Below are 19,955 nucleotides of genomic sequence, written 5' to 3'. Positions count from 1 at the left end.
CTTTAGCAGAAATAAAAATATGTCTGCTAAAGGAGGGGAGGGGGGGGGGGGGTGATGGGGGGGGAGGCTGGTCGAAGGTCACACCGCAATCATTTGGGTGATGAGACTTTTTGCTTTCCAGATAGCATAGGAAGGCAATAAGTCAACTAATGGCAAGAATGTGGGGAAAAAGGTCACGTGATGAAACCTTCAACAATACATTTAATCACAGTTAACAATCCTAAATAGTGTTATGGGCCAGGGTTTGGAGAACCCCAAAGTGTATCATGGAGTTCACCTGACCAACAACTTTTAATAGATTGTGGTATGGGGAGCACACTGCCCACTCTACAGGTTTGGTACAGCAGAAATGGAAAAGTAATTTTTAAAGCAAAACAATGTTTATTCTATGAACTCAAGTTAACCTTTTTGAAACATAGTGAACATCTTACCAACCATCAATTCAAATACAACCCTAAGTAATCCTTAATAACTTCCCAAACATCCAGAAGACAGAAGAAACACCTTTTAACAGAAGCACATCAGGTTTACATTCATTACTGAAAACATTTATAATTCTGAATTCACCAAATGATCAAGCCATAGTCTTCTGATGGCAGAGAGAACAGCAGTACACCTGCTCTGTCTGCCTTCAGCTCAAACACTGAAAACAAAACTAAAACATACCCTGCAGCAAGCAGCCTAAAACAAAAGTAAAAAGCTGACAGACAGCCCAGATCCACCCACGCTCTGACATCACGGATAACACCCATTTCTTAAAGGTACATTTCTTAAACACCCATTTCTTAAAGGTACTCTCACATGACAATAGTACTGAAAACCTGTGCTCCAGACTAGCTGTACCCCAGGCCAAGCACCTCCCCCCAAGAAAAAAACCCCATCAACTTCAAGATGGTTTCATTTTTCACCTTTTCACTATCCTTTAAGAAATGCACACAGTAAATATACTTTTAGTTTCAAATGCCTGTTGACACTCCGCTGTCCACTGGAATTCGTTACGCTTCGAGAGCAACTCGGTCAGTGGAGCGACCACACTGCTAGGGTTAAGCCTGTATGGATGTTATTTGATTGGAACAGCATTTCCCACATCTACATCATGTATAGCCATTTTAGTACTTCCCAATTTATCTCTACAAACTTGCCCACGTGATATCAATAACTCTTTCAGGTCAGTTTGTTTTTCCTCTGGAAGGTAACTCAATAATTTATCCCAATTTTTACGAACATCCTCGTTTTCCAATTTATTCATCATGACACAGCATATTCACATGATACACTCGGTGAGTCTTCCTTCTATCTGGTGTTTTTACCACATAATTCACTTCACTTAATTTCCTTTCAATCTGATAAGGTCCACACAACCTAGCTTTTAAAGGCTCACCTACCACTGGTAACAAGACTAAAACTTTATCTCCACTGGCAAAACTACGAACTTTGGGTTTCTTGCCCGCTACCCGTTTCATCACATGTTGTGCAACATTTAAATGTTGTCTAGCCAATTCACCTGCTCTATTTAATAGTTTCCTAAAATTTGACACGTAATCCAATAACGTAAGTTCTGATTTCTCACTCACCAATTTTTCCTTCATCAATTTAAGTGGTCCTCTTACCTCATGACCAAAGATTAATTCAAAAGGATTACATTTGGTTGACTCATTAGGTGCATCCCTAATTGCAAACAGTACAAATGGAATTCCTTTATCACAATCCTCTGGATAATCATGACAATAAGCCCTCAACATTGTCTTTAATGTCTGATGCCACCTTTCTAATGCTCCCTGTGATTCTGGATGGTACGCAGTTGATTTTAATTGTTTTATTCCTCAGCTATCCATAACTTCTTTTAATAATCTTGAGGTAAAATATGATCCTTGATCCGATTGTATTTCTGTCGGTAGTCCATATCTGGTAAAGAATTTAAGTAACTCCTCCACAATCCTTTTAGCTGTAATATTACGTACTGGAATGGCCTCTGGAAACCTAGTAGACACATCCATTATAGTCAAAAGATATTGATTCCCACATTTCGTTTTAGGAAGCGGACCTACGCAATCAATTAGGACCCGTGTAAAAGGTTCCTCAAATGCTAGAATGTGTACTAAGGGCACTTGTTTTATCTCTTTAAAGCAGTGGCTCGAGGTTACCCTATCACTTGACATGTGTGACATGGTTTACAAAATCTAATTACATCTTTATGTAGTCCAGGCCAATAAAAATGTTTCTGGGTTTTAGCTTGAGATTTCCTTATTCCCAAATGACCTCCCACTGATACCTCATGTGCAACTCGCAACACCTCCTTTCTATATCCTACCGGCAATACTACTTGATGAACTTCTGCCCACTTTTCATCCGCCTGCATATGTAAAGGTCTCCATTTTCTCATCAAGACATTACTTTTACGGTAATAACACTCTGGTATACACTTGGATTCCTCTTCCGTATATGCTTTTGGATACATCCGTTTTATTTCTATATCTTTCTGCTGTAACTCCGCCAATTTCCCTGAACTAAAAATATCTGCCTCATCCTCCACCTGTTCTTATTCTTTTTCAACCATTTGAACAAAAATTGTTTCTGATAATTACACTTCAATGTCACCTTCACAATTTGATTTCTCCTCTTGTCTTAACCTGTGACTTTGCGACCTTGTTACTACACAATCTGGAAAAATCCCAGGATTTTCGCCCTTCAACACTTCAGTTGTCTGATTTTCCACTGGCTTATCAAGCACAGTAGGCATCACTCCCACCTGCGATCCAGCTATATCATGACCCAAGATAAACTGTACTCCTGGACAAGATAGTTTCTCTATTACTCATACTACCACTTCACCACTCTTCACTGGACTTTCCAACCTGACCTTATATAATAGAACACTACTCCTCTCACCCTGAATTCCACATATTACCACCTTTTCTGGCAATGTTCTTCCCAAACTACATAACTCCTCATCTCTTAAAATTGTGACTTAGAACATAAGAACTAGGAGCAGGAGGAGGCCATCTGGCCCCTTGGGCCTGCTCCGCCATTCAATGAGATCATGGCTGATCTTTTGTGGACTCAGCTCCACCTTCCGGCCCAAACACCATAACCCTTAATCCCGTTATTCTTCAAAAAACTATCTATCTTTATCTTAAAAACATTTAATGAAGGAGCCTCTACTGCTTCACTGGGCAAGGAATTCCATAGATTCACAACCTTTTGGGTGAAGAAGTTCCTCCTAAACTCAGTCCTAAATCTACTTCCCCTTATTTTGAGGTTATGCCCCCTAGTTCTGCTTTCACCCGTCAGTGGAAACAACCTGCCTGCATCTATCCTATCTATTCCCTTCATAATTTTATATGTTTCTATAAGATCTCCCCTCATCCTTCTAAATTCCAACGAGTACAGTCCCAGTCTACTCAACCTCTCCTCGTAATCCAACCCCTTCAGCTCTGGGATTAACCTAGTGTATCTCCTCTGCACACCCTCCAGTGCCAGTACGTCCTTTCGCAAGTAAGGAGACCAAAACTGAACACAATACTCCAGGTGTGGCCTCACTAACACCTTATACAATTGCAGCATAACCTCCCTAGTCTTAAACTCCATTCCTCTAGCAATGAAGGACAAAATTCCATTCGCCTTCCTAATCACCTGTTAACCAACTTTTTGCAACTCATGCACACCCAGGTCTCTCTGCACAGCAGCATGTTTAATATTTGATCATTTAAATAATAATCCCTTTTGAGGTTATTCCTACCAAAATGGATAATCTCACATTTGTCAACATTGTATTCCATCTGCCAGACCCTAGCCCATTCACTTAGCCTATCCAAATCCCTCTGCAGACTTCCAGTATCCTCTGCACTTTTTACTTTACCACTCATCTTAGTGTCGTCTGCAAACTTGGGACACATTGCCCTTGGTCCCCAACTCCAAATCATCTATGTAAATTGTGAATAATTGTGGGCCCAACACTGATCCCTGAGGGAAACCACTAGCTACTGATTGCCAACCCGAGAAACACCCATTAATCCCCACTCTTTGCTTTCTATTAATTAACCAATCTTCTATCCATGCTACTACTTTCCCCTTAATGCCATGCATCTTTGTCTTATGCAGCAACCTTTTGTGTGGCACCTTGTCAAAGGCTTTCTGGAAATTCAGATATACCACATCCATTGGCTCCCCATTATCTACCGCACTGGTAATGTCCTCAAAAAATTCCACTAAATTAGTTAAGCACGACCTGCCCTTTATGAACCCATGCTGCGTCTGCCCAATGGGACAACTTCCATCCAGATGCATAGAACATAACAGCGCAGTACAGGCCCTTCGGCCCTCAATGTTAAGTAATGGGTTAAGAGACATTGCAATTAGTTGTCTCATTTATGTTAAGTATCCATTAATTGACACTGATATGTAAAGGGGCTCCAGGTGGCCTCTGTCAGGTGATGTATAGTAAGAGATTTGTGCAAAGGCTGTTGGAAGGAAATAAATGTGTGTTTGTGAAAAAGGAACAGAACTTTAGACTCTTCATATCAATTCCCACCTAGATTCAATTCTATAATTGCTCCTCCTGATACACATGAGTAAACTTTACCCACACAAGTAAATTCTTTAAAGAGATCTGGCACCTTCTTATCAATCACCTCTTGATCAGGCTGTACAATCTTTTGCACCTCCTTCGCTTCACTTGGGCTTTCCTTCACCACTTGAACAAACCCCACTGTCTTATCCTGTTTTACCACATCAGCCTTCCCAGTGCTTTTCTTCAACCACCAACACTGACTTTACATAGCCTAGTTTATTACAGTGAAAACAGTTGAAACTTTTCATTTCTTTTCCACCCTCCTGGATTTCCTTTTTAGGCTGAGGTACACTCTCCTTATTACCTCCCATCAGATCACCTTTACCTTTACCACTTGAGTATTTCTCATGTCCCCAGTTTCTATCCCTCACAGGCTGAAACTGATGTCAGAAACCAAGCTTTTATTTGTGAATTAATTCACTGCTGCTAATCTTGCAGTTTTAACCCTCTGTTCTTCCACATGAATTCTCACTACATCAGGAATTTAATTTTTAAACTCCTCCAAAAGTATAATTTCTCTGAGAGTTTCATACATTTGGTCTATTTTCAAAGCCCTTATCCACCTATCAAAATTACTCTGTTTGAGCCTTTCAAACTCCATGTGTGTTTGACCAAATCCTTTCCATAAATTTCTAAACCTTTGTCTGTTGGCTTCAGGCACTAGTTCAGATGCAGCAGAGATGGATTTTTTTCACCTCCTCATATGTCCCAGATACCTCCGGTAGTGATGCAAACACTTCACTAGCGCTACCTATCAGCTTTGTTTGAATCAGTAATACCCACATGTCCTGTGGCCATTTCATTTGTTCAGCGACCTTCTCAAATGAAATGAAAAAGGCTTCTACCTCCTTCTCGTCAAACCTTGGCAATGCTTGGACATATTTAAATAGATCCCCACCAAGCCTTCGACTATGACACTCTTTCTCACTATCCCCATTACCATCATCCAACTGTATGTTTCCCTTTACATCTGCCAATTTTAACTGACTGTCATGTTTCATGGCCATTTTCTTAAGTTCAAACACTCTCTCTTTCTCTTTTTCCCTGATCTGTATCTTCCTTTCTCTTTCTTTTTGTTCTGCTAGGGCTATTCTTTCTTCTCTCCTTTCTTCTCGCTCCTTTTCTTTTTCCTCTCTCTCTTTCATATTCAAGCTGCTTTGATTTTTTCTCATGTTCCATTTGTCTAAGTTGTAACTGATTTTTTGCCATTTCCAATGAGTCAAACTGTATCTCAGACAACTTTAAATGCTTAGCCACCGCCATAATTACCTCACCTTTTCGCATTTTGTCAGGTAATGTTAACTAAAATATGTTTGCCAAATCTAACAGTCTGCTTTTAATCTCTGTCCGTAAGGTACTGCGTGTGACCGTCTCCACCCCCAAAAACTTCACAGCCTCTAATAGAGCCATTGTCCACAACACACTCCCTACTTAAACTAAAATACCACACCTGAAAAGCAACCACAATATGCTCACCCCTCACTGTCTTTAAGTTCACTAAGCCAATCCAATAGACAGACTTTTATCCCCCTCGAGCCCTCAATTTGTTATGGGCCAGGGTTTAGAGAACCCTAAAGTGTATCATGGAGTTCACCTGACCCACAACTTTGAATAGATTGTGGTATGGGGAGCACACGGCCCTCTGTACAGGTGTGATGCAACAGAAATGGAAAAGTAATTTTTAAGGCAAAACAATGTTTATTCTATGAACTCAAGTTAACCTTTTTGAAACATAGTGAACATCTTACCAACCATCAATTCAAATACAACCCCCAAAGAATACAACACTAAGTAATCCTTAATAACTTCCCAAACAACACCCAGAAGACAGAAGAAACACCTTTTAACAGAAGCACATCAGGTTTACATTCACTACTGAAAACATTTATAATTCTGAATTCACCAAATGATCAAGCCGTAGTCTTTTGATGGCAGAGAGAACAGCAGTACACCTGCTTGGTCTGGCTTCAGTTCAAACACTGAAAACAAAACTAAAACATACCCTGCAGCAAGCAGCCTAAAACAAAAGTAAAAAGCTGACAGACAGCCCAGCTCCACCCACATTCTGACATCACTGATAAACCCCCATTTCTTAAAGGTACATTTCTTAAACACCCATTTCTTAAAGGTACTCTCACATGACAATAGTACTGAAAACCTGTGCTCCAGACTAGCTGTACCCCAGGCCAAGCAGTTCCAACACATCTGCAAAACTGGCATCTATGCAGCAATGTGGAAAGTCCTAACCAGAATGCAGGACAAATCCAACCCAACCAATTATCACCCCATCAGATACACTCAAATCAATAGCAAACTAACGGACGGCATTCTCTGTTCGCCGATGCCGAAATTGCGTACGCCAATTGGCTGGAGAATCCCCGTTTGCGCCGAATACGGGGGCGGCGCCGCTTTTGCAATGCTCCGCCCCTCGAAAAAGTGACAGGAGTTTTTGGAAGGCCGGGTCTGCACGCGGCTGACACCATGTTGCACGGCGCGCCCACTGCCGTGCGCATGCATGGCCTAGGACCAGGCAATTCTCCGGTCATATCCGGAGGTAAAGCCAGGGACTATAGGCTGTGTGCCTGCTAGCCCCCCACCAGACGAAGGATTGGTGCAGCTTTTGAGCTGTTTTTCTGGGTATAAACACCAGTTCCCATGCCGGCGTCAGCACTTAGTCTTCAAATTGGAGAATCCAGCCCAATGTGTGTGCCATTAGGCAACACTCACTCAGCAATAACATGAACACTGACACTCATTGCATTCTACCAGGGCTACTTAGCTCCGAACCTCATTGCAGTCTTGCTCAAAACATGGACAAAAGAACTTGAGGTAGGTATGAATGATGACATCAATGCAGCATATGACTGAGTATGCCATCGAGGAGCCCTAGCAAAACTGGAATCAATGGGAATCAAAGATATCTCTGCATCGGAGTCATACCAAGCACAAAGGAAATGGTTGTTGTTATTGGAGGTCAATTGTGTCACTCCCAGGACATCATTGCAGGTGTTCCTCAGGGTACGGTCCTCGCCCAATTCTCCTTAACTGCTTTATCAATGACCTTCCCTTCAACACAAGGCCAAAAATGTGAATGTTCATGAAAAATCGCACAATGTTCAGCACAACTCGTAATTCCACAAATACTAAAGCAGTGTGTATCCCATATGCAGCATGACTTGGGCAACATTCAGTTTTGGGCTGATAAGTGGCACAAATGTTACTTGTCACCTTATTGCTAGGCAATGGCCATCTCCCAATGACAGTCAGTCAATGACATTGCCATCACTGAATTCCCCACTAACAACATCTGGGGGGGGTTGCCATTGATCAGAAACTGAACTGGACAAGACATAAATACTGTGGCTACAAGAGCAGGCCAGAGGCTAGGTAATCTGTGGTAAGAAAATCACTTTGACTCCCCAAACCCTGCCCACCAATTATCAGGCTCAGGAGTGTGATGGAAAACTCTTCACTTGCCTGGATGAGTGCAGCTCCTACAGGCAGCTCAAAAAACATTCAGGGTGAAACATTATGCACGACTGGCACCCAATCTACCACCTTAAACATTCACTCCCTCCACCACTGATAAAGTAACTGCAGAATGTACTATCTACATGATGCACTGCAGCATCTCAACATGGCTTCTTCAACAGCGCCTTTCAAACCCACAGTTTCTACCACCTCAAAGGACAAGGGCAGCACTTGTGTGGGAATACCACCACCTGCAAAATTCCCTCCAAGTCGCACACCATCCTGACTTGGAACTTATATCACTGTTCCTTCAGTCGCTGGGTCAAGATCCTGCAACTATACCACATAAACGGCCATGGTTCAAGATAGTGGCTCACCACCTTCTCAAGAAATTAGGGATGAGCAAGATATGCTGCCTTTCTAGCAATGCCCACAGCCTGTGGAATAAATTTCAAAAATGTCCTTATGTTTTATTGACACCCAACTTTTGTATTTTTCTTTAGCTTTAAAAATGTTAAGGCACATTGTTCAGGCACATTGTATAAACAGATGATTTGAAATGTTTCACAGAATTCTTAGTACTGGAAGAAGTTATTTGGCCAATCATGTCTGTGTCAGCCAGGAAAATCCCAACTTTCAGTTCTTGGCCCATAGCTTTGTAGATTACGGCATTTCAAGTACTTGTTAATTCAAGTAGGGTCTCAGTCTCTACCACCCTTTCAGTCAGTGAGTTCCACATCCCCACTACCCTTTCCTAAGTGAAGGATTTCTCAAAATCTCTCTCTTCCTCTCAATTACTTTAATTTTGTCCCTTGATTGTTGGGTTTTCCTTGCAAATATTGTTATGCTCTTTGCTTTCATTTCCTTTTTAGTTCCATGCATATACTTGCAGTTCTCTGCTTTCTTCAATACTGACCTTTCACTACCTGATGTAACTTGCCCTTTATGCCTCAACATTCCTCACGTTCTCAACACCCAGTGGGTTCAAAATTTAGAAATCCCACCATTTTTGTGTCAAAGTATTTGTTCTGAATCTATGTTAACTCTTCCTTTAATGGGGACGATTCTCCAAAATGGAGACTAAGTGTTCGCGCCGTTGTGAACGCCGTCACATTTCACGACGGCACGAAACGGGCACGGGGTCGACCGATTCTGTCCCCCACAGGGGGCCAGCAGGCGCTGGAGCGGCTCACGCCACTCCAGCCTCCCTTCCCGGCGCCAAATGGGCACCACGCCAACCCTCGCATGCACAGTTGGGCCGCGCAAACCTGCGCATGCACAGGGGACCTCTTCAGCGTTCCGGCCCCCAAGCAACATAGCATAGGGGTTTAGGGGCCGGCCGCACAACAAAGTAGGCCCGGTGTTGGGGGAAGAGGCCCGGTGCGGGGCTCGGAGAATCGCCCCCCTCGTCTCCCACTGCTCTGACACTCTCAAGTAGCTGTTCGAAATCCACTTGTGCTAACTCGCATCTCAGCTTTGTAAAATTGGTCTTTCCCCAATTGAAAAGTTTTATTCCTGGTGTATTATTGTCTCTTTCTGTATCTATTCTGAATCTAATTGAATTAAAAGCACTACTACCAACATGCTCTCACGCTAATATCACTCCCACCCACCTACATTCCCCCAAACTAAGTGTAACAGTGACTAATACCTTCCCCTTCTCCTGTTGGGCTTACGATACTGGCCAAAAAGGTTCTCCTGAGTGTATTTTAGAAATTCTGTGAGCTCAATATCTTATGCAATGATTAATATACTATCTATATATTCTATCCAATTAATATGAGGGAAGTTAAAGTTTATGTTTTTTCCATGTGGTTTATCACTTCAGAGATTTGCCTCCTATTTGGTCTTCTATTTCTCGAGGATGGTTTGGATCTATAAAAACATTCCCAGCAGCTCTAGGGAGCATGCAGTCAGGCAAGGCCCCGGGGCCGGACAGCTATCCTGTAGAATTCTACAAGAAATTTTCAGAACTGTTCAATCCACTCCTGCTAAGGACCTTCAATGAGGCTAAAGAAAGAGGGACCCTCCCCTCAACAATGTCATAGGCTTCGATTTCACTCATCCTCAAACGAGAGATAGATCCGCTACAATGTGGATCCTATAGACCGATATCGCTCTTGAACGTGGACGCCAAATTGCTGGCCAAGATTTTGGCCGCTAGAATTGAGGACTGTGTCCCAGGGGTGATAGGGGAGGATCAGACAGGCTTCGTTAAGGGCAGGCAATTTAACTCCAACGTATAGAGGCTCCTAAACATTATGATGATGACCTCAGAGGGAGGGGAGGCAGAAGTAGTGGCTGCAATGGATGCAGAGAAAGCCTTTGCCTGGGTGGAATGGGAGTACCTGTGGGAAACGCTAAGGTTTGGATACGGTGAGGGATTCATAGAGTGGGTCCAGCTACTTTATCAGGCCCCCATAGCAAGTGTATGCACGAACAGGATGAGTCGGAATACCTTTGGCTCCATCGAGGGACGAGGCAGGGGTGCCCCCTCACCGTTATTATTCGCCCTTGCAATAGAGCCGTTGGCCATATCGCTGCAGGCTTCAAAGAACTGGCAGAGGTTGGTTCGGTGGGGGGGGGGGGGGGGGGGGGGGGAGTTGGATCTTCGGTCTCGTTCTAAGCGGATGATCTGCTCCTGGATATTTTGGACCCACTGGAGGGGATGGGGGAGGTCATGCAGATTTTGAGGGACTTCGGCAATTTTTCGGAGTACAAATTCAACGAGAAGAAAAGTGAGATGTTCGTGATCCAAGCTAAAGGGCAGGAGAAGAGACTGGGAGGATGCCCTCCACAAGCTTAGTTTATCCCGGCTGGTAGAGCAGATGGAGGGGGACTTTAAAAGGTGGGACATGCTCCCGTTTTCTCTCTAGCGGGGTGGGTGCAGACCGTTAAGATGACGGTCCTCCCAGATTTCTGTTTGTCTTCCAGTGCCTTCCCATCTTCATCCCGAAGTCCTTCTTTAAGCGGGTGAACAAGATCATCTCGGGATTTGTATGGGCAAATAAGACCCCGCGAGTAAAGAGACTGTATCGAGAGCGCAGGGGGGGGGGGGGGGGGCTGGAGAGGGGGCTAGCACTGCTGAATTTTTGCAGCTACTATTGGGCGGCTAATATAGCTATGATTAGGAAATAGGTATTGGGGGAAGGGGTCGACGTGGGAGTGGCTAGACACGTCCTCATGCAAAGGCACCAGCTTAGGGGCACTTGTAACGGCACCTCTGCCGTTCTCGCCGGCGCGCTACTCCTCAAGTCCGGTGGTGGCTGCGGCATTAAGCATCTGGGGTCAGTGGAGAAGACACGGGGGGGGGGGGGGGGGGTGGAGAGCGCCTTAGTTTGGACCCCGATACACAACAATCACAGATTTGTCCCGGGTAAGATAGACGGAGGGTTTCAAAGCTGGCATAGGGCAGGTATTAAAAGGATGGGGGACCTGTTCATAGACGGGACTTTTCCCAGCTTGAAAGCGCTGGAGGATAAATTCAATTTGCCCCCTGGAAATGCCTTCAGATATGTGCCTTTCTTAAGAAAAAGGTGGTGACATTTCTGTTGCTACTCCACGCAGGATACAAGATAGGGTGGTCTCCAGCACTTGGGTAGGGGAGGGGAAGGTGTTGGACATCTACCAGGAACTACAGGAGGCGGAGGAAGCCCCAGTGGGGGAACTTAAGGGCAAGTGGGGGGAGGAGCTAGGCGGGGAGCTGGATGCGGGCCTGTGGGCGGATGCCCTAAACAGGGTTAATTCCTCATCATGTGCCAGGCTTAGCTTAATCCAGTTAAAGTGGTCCACCAGGCACACATGACGGCAACCAGAATGAGCAAGTTCTTTGGGGTTGAGGATAGATGTGAGAGGTGTGCGGGAAGCCCAGCAGACCATGTCCATATGTTCTGGGCATGCCCGGCTCTTAAGGGATTCTGGCAGGGAATGTCCAAGAGCTTAGACACGCAGGTGGTGCCGAGTCCAGAGATAGCAATCCTTGGTGTGGCAGACGATCCGGGAGTTCAGGAAGCGAAAGAGGCCGACGATTGGCCTTTGCCTCCCTGGTAGCCCGGAGACGGATCCTTTTAATGTGGAGGGACTTGAAGCCCCCGAGCGTGAAGACCTGGATTGGTGACATGGCTGGGTTTCCCAGTCTCGAGAAAATAAAGTTTGCCTTGAGAGGGTCCATGACGGGGTTCTCTCGGAGGTGGCAGCCGTTCCTCGACTTTCTAGGACAGCACTAAATGTCAGCAGCAACTTTGGGGGTGGGAATGTTACATATTCTTGTTCTTTTTTCTGAATATAATGTTAACCTTTATCTTGTGTTAAATGTTGTTAATGGTTATGCAAAAATTATGTTTTGATAAAAATCGGTAGAAAAATAATTTAAAAAACATTCCCAACAGTGATTGGCCCTTTTTTTGTTCCTCAGTTCAACGCTCATTGCCTCATATTTGACGATCCTTCCAACATATCATCCATCCTCACAGCTGTGCTGCTTCTTTAATCCACTATTGTGAACCTCTCCCCATTTTAATCCTCCATCTCATCTGAAGACCCTGTAAAACCAGGAACATTTGAGCTGCCATTGCCACCCATCTTTAAACCATATTTCAGTAATAGCGACATGACACTATGCCCCAGCTCATCTGCTTGGTGCACTCAACTCCGCCATTTAATATACGATTGAGCACGAGCAAACTTTTTTGTTGTCTGTTTTCTAGCCTTTTTCCCCTCTGCTTTTAACATTCACTCACTAATTTCTGCTTTCCTTCTTTTCCTAAGAATCAAAAAATCCCGACAGTACAGAAAGAGGCCATTTGGCCCATCGAGTCTGCACTGACCCTCTGAAAGACTGCCCTAGCCCCTGCCCTGTAACCTCACCCTAAGGGGCAATTTGGCATATCTATTCCATCTAACCGGCACAGCTTTGGACTGTGGGAAGAAAATCCACTGTCACCCAAGGTGAGAATCGAACCCGGGTCGCTGGCGGCCAACCACTGCGCCACCATGCCATTATGAAAGGTTTTTGTACTTTTACGTCAGGATTCTGGTGCTCATTCAAATGCTTTGCTCATCAGCAGAATTTGCATAGACTTGGGCTGGGTCAATATATAGGGGTTTAAGGGAATTTTTCTTTTATTCGTTCAATGGGACATGGGCGTCGCAGGCTGCGCCAGCGTTTATTACCCGTCCCTAATAAGAGTCAACCACATTGCTGTGGGTCCGGAGTCACATGTAGGCCAGACCAAGTAAAGGTGGCAGATTCCCTTCCCTAAAGGGCATTAGTGAACCAAATGATTTTTTACGACAATGGTTTCGTGGTCATCATTAGACGAGTAATTCCAGATATTTATTGAATTCAAATTTCACCATTTGTAGTGGCGGGCTTTGAACCTAGACCGCCGAGCATTACTCTGGTTTACTAGACCAGTGACAATATCGCTGCGCCACTGCCTCCCCATGATTTAGATGTTTAATCTGAGTCAACAAAAGGAAGGCAAAACTTGTCAGCCTCAACAATTCCTTACTAGCAAGGTAAAGATAAGACCTCATGGCAAAATCCTTGAGACTATTCCATTTGTTCTGCACATTTTGGTGTGTGCTGTGCAGTGGCATAACTGGGTATGAGCTAGGTACACAGATTTCTGGTTTTTAAAATATAATTTATGTAATTATTTTGTTCTGTGCTCAATAACCCATTAGCAAAAAGACACAGCTTTCTTATTGATGTTTATTGATACAGACAACTCAAATAATTTCACTGTGAAACAAAGTCCAATGTAAGTTTGAGCAGTAATCCCTTTATGTACAAATAAAACTTGAAAAAATATGATCAGTTATTGCAACAAATTTCCATTCATAATCCATCATGAAACTTTAACTCAAAGTAAAATGTCCAATTTTGTTCAAGGTAAATGTAAAATACAGCAGTAATCAGGTAGTAAAAAAGCAGCCTTCTGCACATTTCAAGAATCCTTTCAAAGTCAACCAAGGATAGCTTGCCTACTGAGGTATTGTTTGATAGAAGAATACACATTAAAAAGCTTACAAAATCCAATGTGACCTATGTCTGATAGTGGAGTTACATACTGTTGCTGTAAATGTTATTAATGCATAATTTACACATTATGCAGTTAAGACAGTAACTAGACAGTAAATGTTTACATGACTTGCATTTATGCAGTCACTTAAAGGTAATTCAAAAACAAGTGAATGATCTCCTTTCAGCTATAATCCCAACAATCCCAATCACGCCGTTTGTGGAATGTAAATCTTGAGTTGTGTTGATACGGTGACCAGTTTTCATAATAAGCCATGCCCAACCTACACAAAATTTCTTTACGTTATGCAATTTTCTAGATCATGATTGAAAACATTCATTCTCACTATAGTGAAATTATACTGATCCCAGGTTTCAAAATCCCGTGACCCAGTCACCTTTTGTTCTTTTGTTGAAACATATAAAAGGAAATTGGAAATAGCTGTTCATTAAGATATCCATACAAAATAAAATCAAAAAGTCCTCAAAGGGTACAATGCTTCCCAAAGAATATCGCAAAAACAATTAATGATTTATCTGGAATTATCCACAAAATTTGGACAAGTCCAAACACTTCCCATTACACTGTAATCCTCATTGAGGCTCATTACATATTGTGCTGGAGTGTATTTTTTCTATAAGCCATGAAGCTGATTGCAAAATGAATCTCAAGTTCAACATCTTCAACACTGAACATGTGTACAGTACCAAAATTTATTAACTTTTGTTCCGATTCACCATTATTCACATGGAAGGATTTACATGCATATATTAACTCTAAAAATATTAATCACAATTATGCAACAGTTGCAATTAATTTTGAAGATAATTTGATTATACAACTGGCAGTGCCAATGTGTATTATTCAGCAGGATTATGCTAATGTATTATCACAGTATCCACAATTCTGTTCTTTCTAACTTCAGTTTGAAAATGTTCCTGATTATGTCACTGGTCATGTTAACACTGTTGGATGTTCATCAATAAATGCTTCATACCATCCAACATGGGTTCAACAAAAAGGTGCGTTATATAGTACATCAAAACAATATTCTGTCAACTAACGTTTGCTCCTCTGTGACATTATCCAAAATTCAAAATGCACACTGCTTTAAATAATGAGCTTCAGCATAATTCTCAGTTAACTGCCCTAACTCAGCATCAACTTACTCTAGTTCCATATTGATTTCTAGGACTTTAGACTGATAGACTAAGCAAATTGAGCTGTAGATGTCCCATTCATTGGCTTCCGGGTATCTATTATTATACACCATCATTCAGCCAAAAGGGTAGAATCAACAACTGCTTTTACAGAAAAAGCAGACAATAGCTTTAAAGTCAGCACAATGCCATGTCACCACTCCTAAAGCAGTGTAGTAATATTTTTTCAAACACTGTTTACATATAGGTCCATTGAATAAAATTGCACCATGGGTGATAAAAAAATAAAAAGCTAACTAACGTAAAGTGGCAGAGTTTACCTAGGACATTTATTTTGCACAATAATGGGAGTGGATGTGTAAAATCGATCTGTATGGGCAAAATGCAGGTTTCCTGTACTCCTGTGCTTTCACCATTTTAACAGAAATCAGACATAAATGAATTATAATTTTCCTTACAAACATCAACATGTTCACTTTGCTTCCAACGGTTTAATTTTACATGCTACAAGGCAAACAAACTTGACAAATCAAAAATCACAGATAAGAAAATACTGAACAGCTTTAAAGGGGAAAATGTTCAATTTCGGTCCCCTTGTTCTCCATTTTATAACTGGTATTCTAATCACTCTTCCTCCTCCCTCACTTCATTCAAAGGAACAAGAAAAACATATAAACTATTCATTTTCAATCCACTTGATTCATTTTCTTGCTAGTGGAAAGCAGAAACATCAGCATCCCCAGAACTTACCCGATTTTCTCCAGTAGTGTTCAATCTGCAATACTCAAGCTTGCGGATCATTGCCCAACCCTGAACTCATGATAAGGTGCTACTAGAGGTCAAAGGGAGGGACTAAGCCTGTCAATAATGTGCATCAATTCAACACTGATTCAATGTATCCAGATAACAGTAATTTGCCAACCTGAGGATGATCTTTTGATGCAGATCATATGTTCTATCTGCTTCCCAAATTGAAGCAGCAAGAATTAAGACCAGTCCAATCCCTCACTGAGATAATCTAACAATGTGTGAGATGAAATCTTGTGATTAAAACTTTTTTTTTTGAAAAGCCCAACATCCTTACCTATTGTTCTTTGTGACTATTAGCCATAGGCCAAACATATAGCCACCCAAGAACAGGGTTCTTGGAATTGCAATATTAAGTCATACTAGACATTACCAAGGGAACAATTAGGCTTATAGTCATAACGTGTGCAGTGACTTTCAGCAGAATCAGCTATATGACAGGACACGAAGCACCAGCCAGATCTTAAGTTTGATTTTCTGTGGCCTGGCAATCTATTTTACAGAATTTCTATTGAATCTTTTACCAAAAAAAAGAGGCATTTCCTAGATTTCCACCTCTATTTTATAACCTGTACCATGGAAATATTAACTGTATTGTCCTTTTCTTTTTAAGTTAGCAGACACAGACATACCTTATTTCTTGTTGTTTCTCTATTATAGCTTTAAATGTATTCAAATAAAAATCAACATAGGTAACTCTACACTATAATTAGACAAGCATTCATACAAATGAGCCAGTATGTGAATGCACTATGCAATGTTCCTGATTCGCAGATACATTAATGATTCACATAAATGATCGAAAACTCCATCCTATTTTAGAATCAGAGAAATATCTTTGCCGTCCCAAATTGCAGACAGGGTGGCTATTTTCATATACTGCACAAACCGTTATGCCTTTGGCATGCATGATTTCATTCAAAAACTTGACAACTGGTCTGCTTCATATGTCATCTGCTTATCGGTCCGTTATAATACTTATTTTCTTGTTCCTTCCAAGTTAATTTGCTTTATGGTATTTGGGCACAATGTGCTCTGTTACCAAATCAAGTAAAGCCATTTGATTCACTACTAAAAGTTAACCCATTGATTTATATGGGATAATTACCCTCAAGTATTTTCCATCACATTGTTACATTAAAAATAGCAACATGAGACTCTAAAATAATTCCGATGTAACTATAATGGAAAAAAACTGGGGTTACTGTGAAGTTACATACAGAAAATCAAATGTTAATCTGAACACCAATGCATACGGTCATGTTCCTCTTTATACTTCATTCACATTAGAACCATTTTCGTCTCTCCACTTATTACAGCAAGAACAAGGAGGCAGAGTGACAATGCTTAAAATATTAAGTAAGCAACAGTATCCTAGTTAACACATCATTAGAGAACAGAACGCACCACGCCAAAAAAGGTTTGTTACACTGTAACACTGGTAGGAAAATATGATTACTCATCTTCTGCAAACATTATTTCAAAAGCTGCTTTGAAATGGCCAAATTAAGCAAATATGAGAAATGGACTAGAAATGATAAAAATACAAAATGTGCTAGCACAATCGCAGCTACAAGTTTTAAACATGCATAGTCACCATAACACATATACCATAAATATGAAAATGGAACAAATAGGTGCTTGGTTCCCTTCAAGTACAGGTACAAATAATAAGCATTTTCACAATCTTGGCTTCCAATGACATTTACATTTTTGTTTAAAAACCAAGCTCAACTCAGATATTATACCGGAGAGATGATAAATAGAGAAAAATGGCAGTAAGTTCATACAAGGAAGAATATTTAGTCAGGTCAACAGAAGTAATGCGTGTGCCCAAAATTGGTCCACCCCTCTCACCAGGAGAAGGATCATACCCAAGCAGTTAGTTAAGCTTTTTATCCAAGGTACTATCATCTTTCTCCTCCTCTTGGTCATCAGGTGAGAAGTCTGTGCAAAATCCATTAGCAGTAGGAACAAGCTGGCTTTCCATGTAGCCTGTGAAACCCATCATCTGGTCCAGGTAAAGATACTCCTCAGCATAATCAGGATTCATACATGAAAATGTGCAGAAATCCACTGAAGTTAGAAGAATAAACATGTTATTATGTATTCTTTATTTGTGTACTGTTTATCCTAACTACCAGTGCAAACAGTGGCAGGAAGCATTACATCCTCAGGTTGTTTACATATCCAGATCTCAAAATTCTGGGCTGGAAGTGGAGGGAAGAAAAAGTAGCACATTTTGCATGGATATGGGCCCCATCATTGTGGACATTGGCAAATTCTACCATAAATTGGGGCAGGAATTTCTTGTATCCACCACCCCTTCCATGTGGATGTTACCAGAAAGAAAAGAATTACATTGACACAAGATTATGGTTGTGTGGTGATGCTACTTTTGTTTTTTTTCATTCGTGGAACGTGACTCACTGGAAAGGCCAGCATTTATTGCCCATCCCTTGAGGAAGGTGGTGGTGAGTCATGTTCCGGAATTGCTGCAGTCCAGGTATACCAGTCGATATACCCACTGTGTTTGCTAGGTCTGGATTAAGAATCCAGTGAGTGCAAACTCAAATTTCAGTTTTAGAATTAGAAATCATCAAGTTGTTGGATTGCCATTGAAGTCCAATGACTATGTTCTAGGGAACCTTCTGCCCTTCCCTGGTATACGACTCCAGCCCCACCAAATTAAGTGGCTCAGCAAGTTACTCTTATCAAGGCAGTAGCCCAGCAGCACCTTGTCAGTGAAGATGAGCAATAAGTGCCAATCCTGCCAGTGATGCCCACTTCTCAGGAATGAGAAGAAAAAAACCTACCATTTCTATCTTGACTGCCCCAGTTGAAAGCTTGCCTATATAAAGTGCCAGATTTGAAATGGAATTCATGCATTGTTAAAAATGTCAGTTTTCCAACTGAAAATTGGAATGCAGAATGCAATTTATTTGTGCCTCTTTGACCATCTTCAACTGGAACTTCCTGCTGTTGCCACGCTCTGCTTCGAAGCTCCTATTCCAACCAACTCAATCTGGGCTGTTGCCACCCCCACACTATGAAAATATTCACATTGGGTTTTCTAATTGAGTTTGTTGAGAGGTGACAAAAATGATTGACGAGGGAACGTCTGTGGATGTTGTCTACATGGACTTTCGTAAAGCATTTAACAAGGCCCCTCATGGCAGGCTGGTGTAAAAGATTAAATCACACGGGGCCAGGGGTGAACTAGCTAGATGGATTCAGAACTGGCTTGGAAGACAGAGTAGCAGTGGAAGGGTGTTTTTCCGAATAGAGGTCTGTAACTAGTGGTGTTCTGCAGGGATCAGTACTGCAACCTCTGATCTTTTGTGATATATATATAAATGACTTGGGATAAATCGTAGCAGGTCTGATTAGCAAGTTTGCGGTTGATACCAAGATTGTTGGAGTTGTGGATCGTGATGAAGATTGTCAGAGAATACAGCAGGATATAGATAGGCTGCAAAATTGGGCAGAGAAATACCAGATGGAATTTAACCCAGACAAATGACAGGTGATGCATTTTGGTAGATCCAATTCAGGTGGGAGCTATAAAATAAATGGCAGAACCATCAGGAGCATAGAGACAGAGAGATCTGGACATGCAAGTCCACAAATCCTTAAAAGTGGCAGCACAGGTGGAAAAGGAGGTAAAGAAAGCATATGGCATGCTTGCCTTCATCGGACGGGGCATTGAGTATAATAATTCGCAAACCACGTCACAGTCATCTGAAACCTGGATAGGCCACATTTGGAATATTGTGTCCAATTCTGGTCACCGCACTACCAGAAGGACATGGAGCCTTTGAGAGTACTGAAAAGGTTTACCAGAATGTTGCCTGGTATGGAGGGTATTAGCTTTGAGGAGAGATTGAATAAACTGGGATTGTTCTCCCTAGAAAGACGGAG

At 41.9% G+C, this 19,955-nt stretch overlaps 1 protein-coding gene across 3 annotated transcripts in view; it reads right to left on the bottom strand.

Annotated features, from left to right (window-relative positions):
- Positions 1-13,743: 13,743 nt before the first annotated feature.
- Positions 13,744-19,955, bottom strand: part of LOC140425341 (lysophosphatidylcholine acyltransferase 1-like) — a 260,484-nt gene continuing 254,272 nt past the window's right edge. For all 3 annotated transcript variants that reach the window (XM_072509500.1, XM_072509502.1, XM_072509501.1), the window contains one exon: positions 13,744-18,110. In XM_072509500.1, the coding sequence (XP_072365601.1) occupies positions 17,917-18,110 (194 nt within the window). In that variant the 3' untranslated portion in view covers positions 13,744-17,916. The remainder of the gene's footprint in view (positions 18,111-19,955) is intronic.

This window comes from Scyliorhinus torazame, chromosome 6 (genome assembly GCF_047496885.1).
Source record: "Scyliorhinus torazame isolate Kashiwa2021f chromosome 6, sScyTor2.1, whole genome shotgun sequence".
NCBI lineage: Eukaryota > Metazoa > Chordata > Chondrichthyes > Carcharhiniformes > Scyliorhinidae > Scyliorhinus > Scyliorhinus torazame.
Note: the sequence above shows the minus strand (reverse complement) of the source record. Positions and strands in the feature narration are given on the sequence as shown.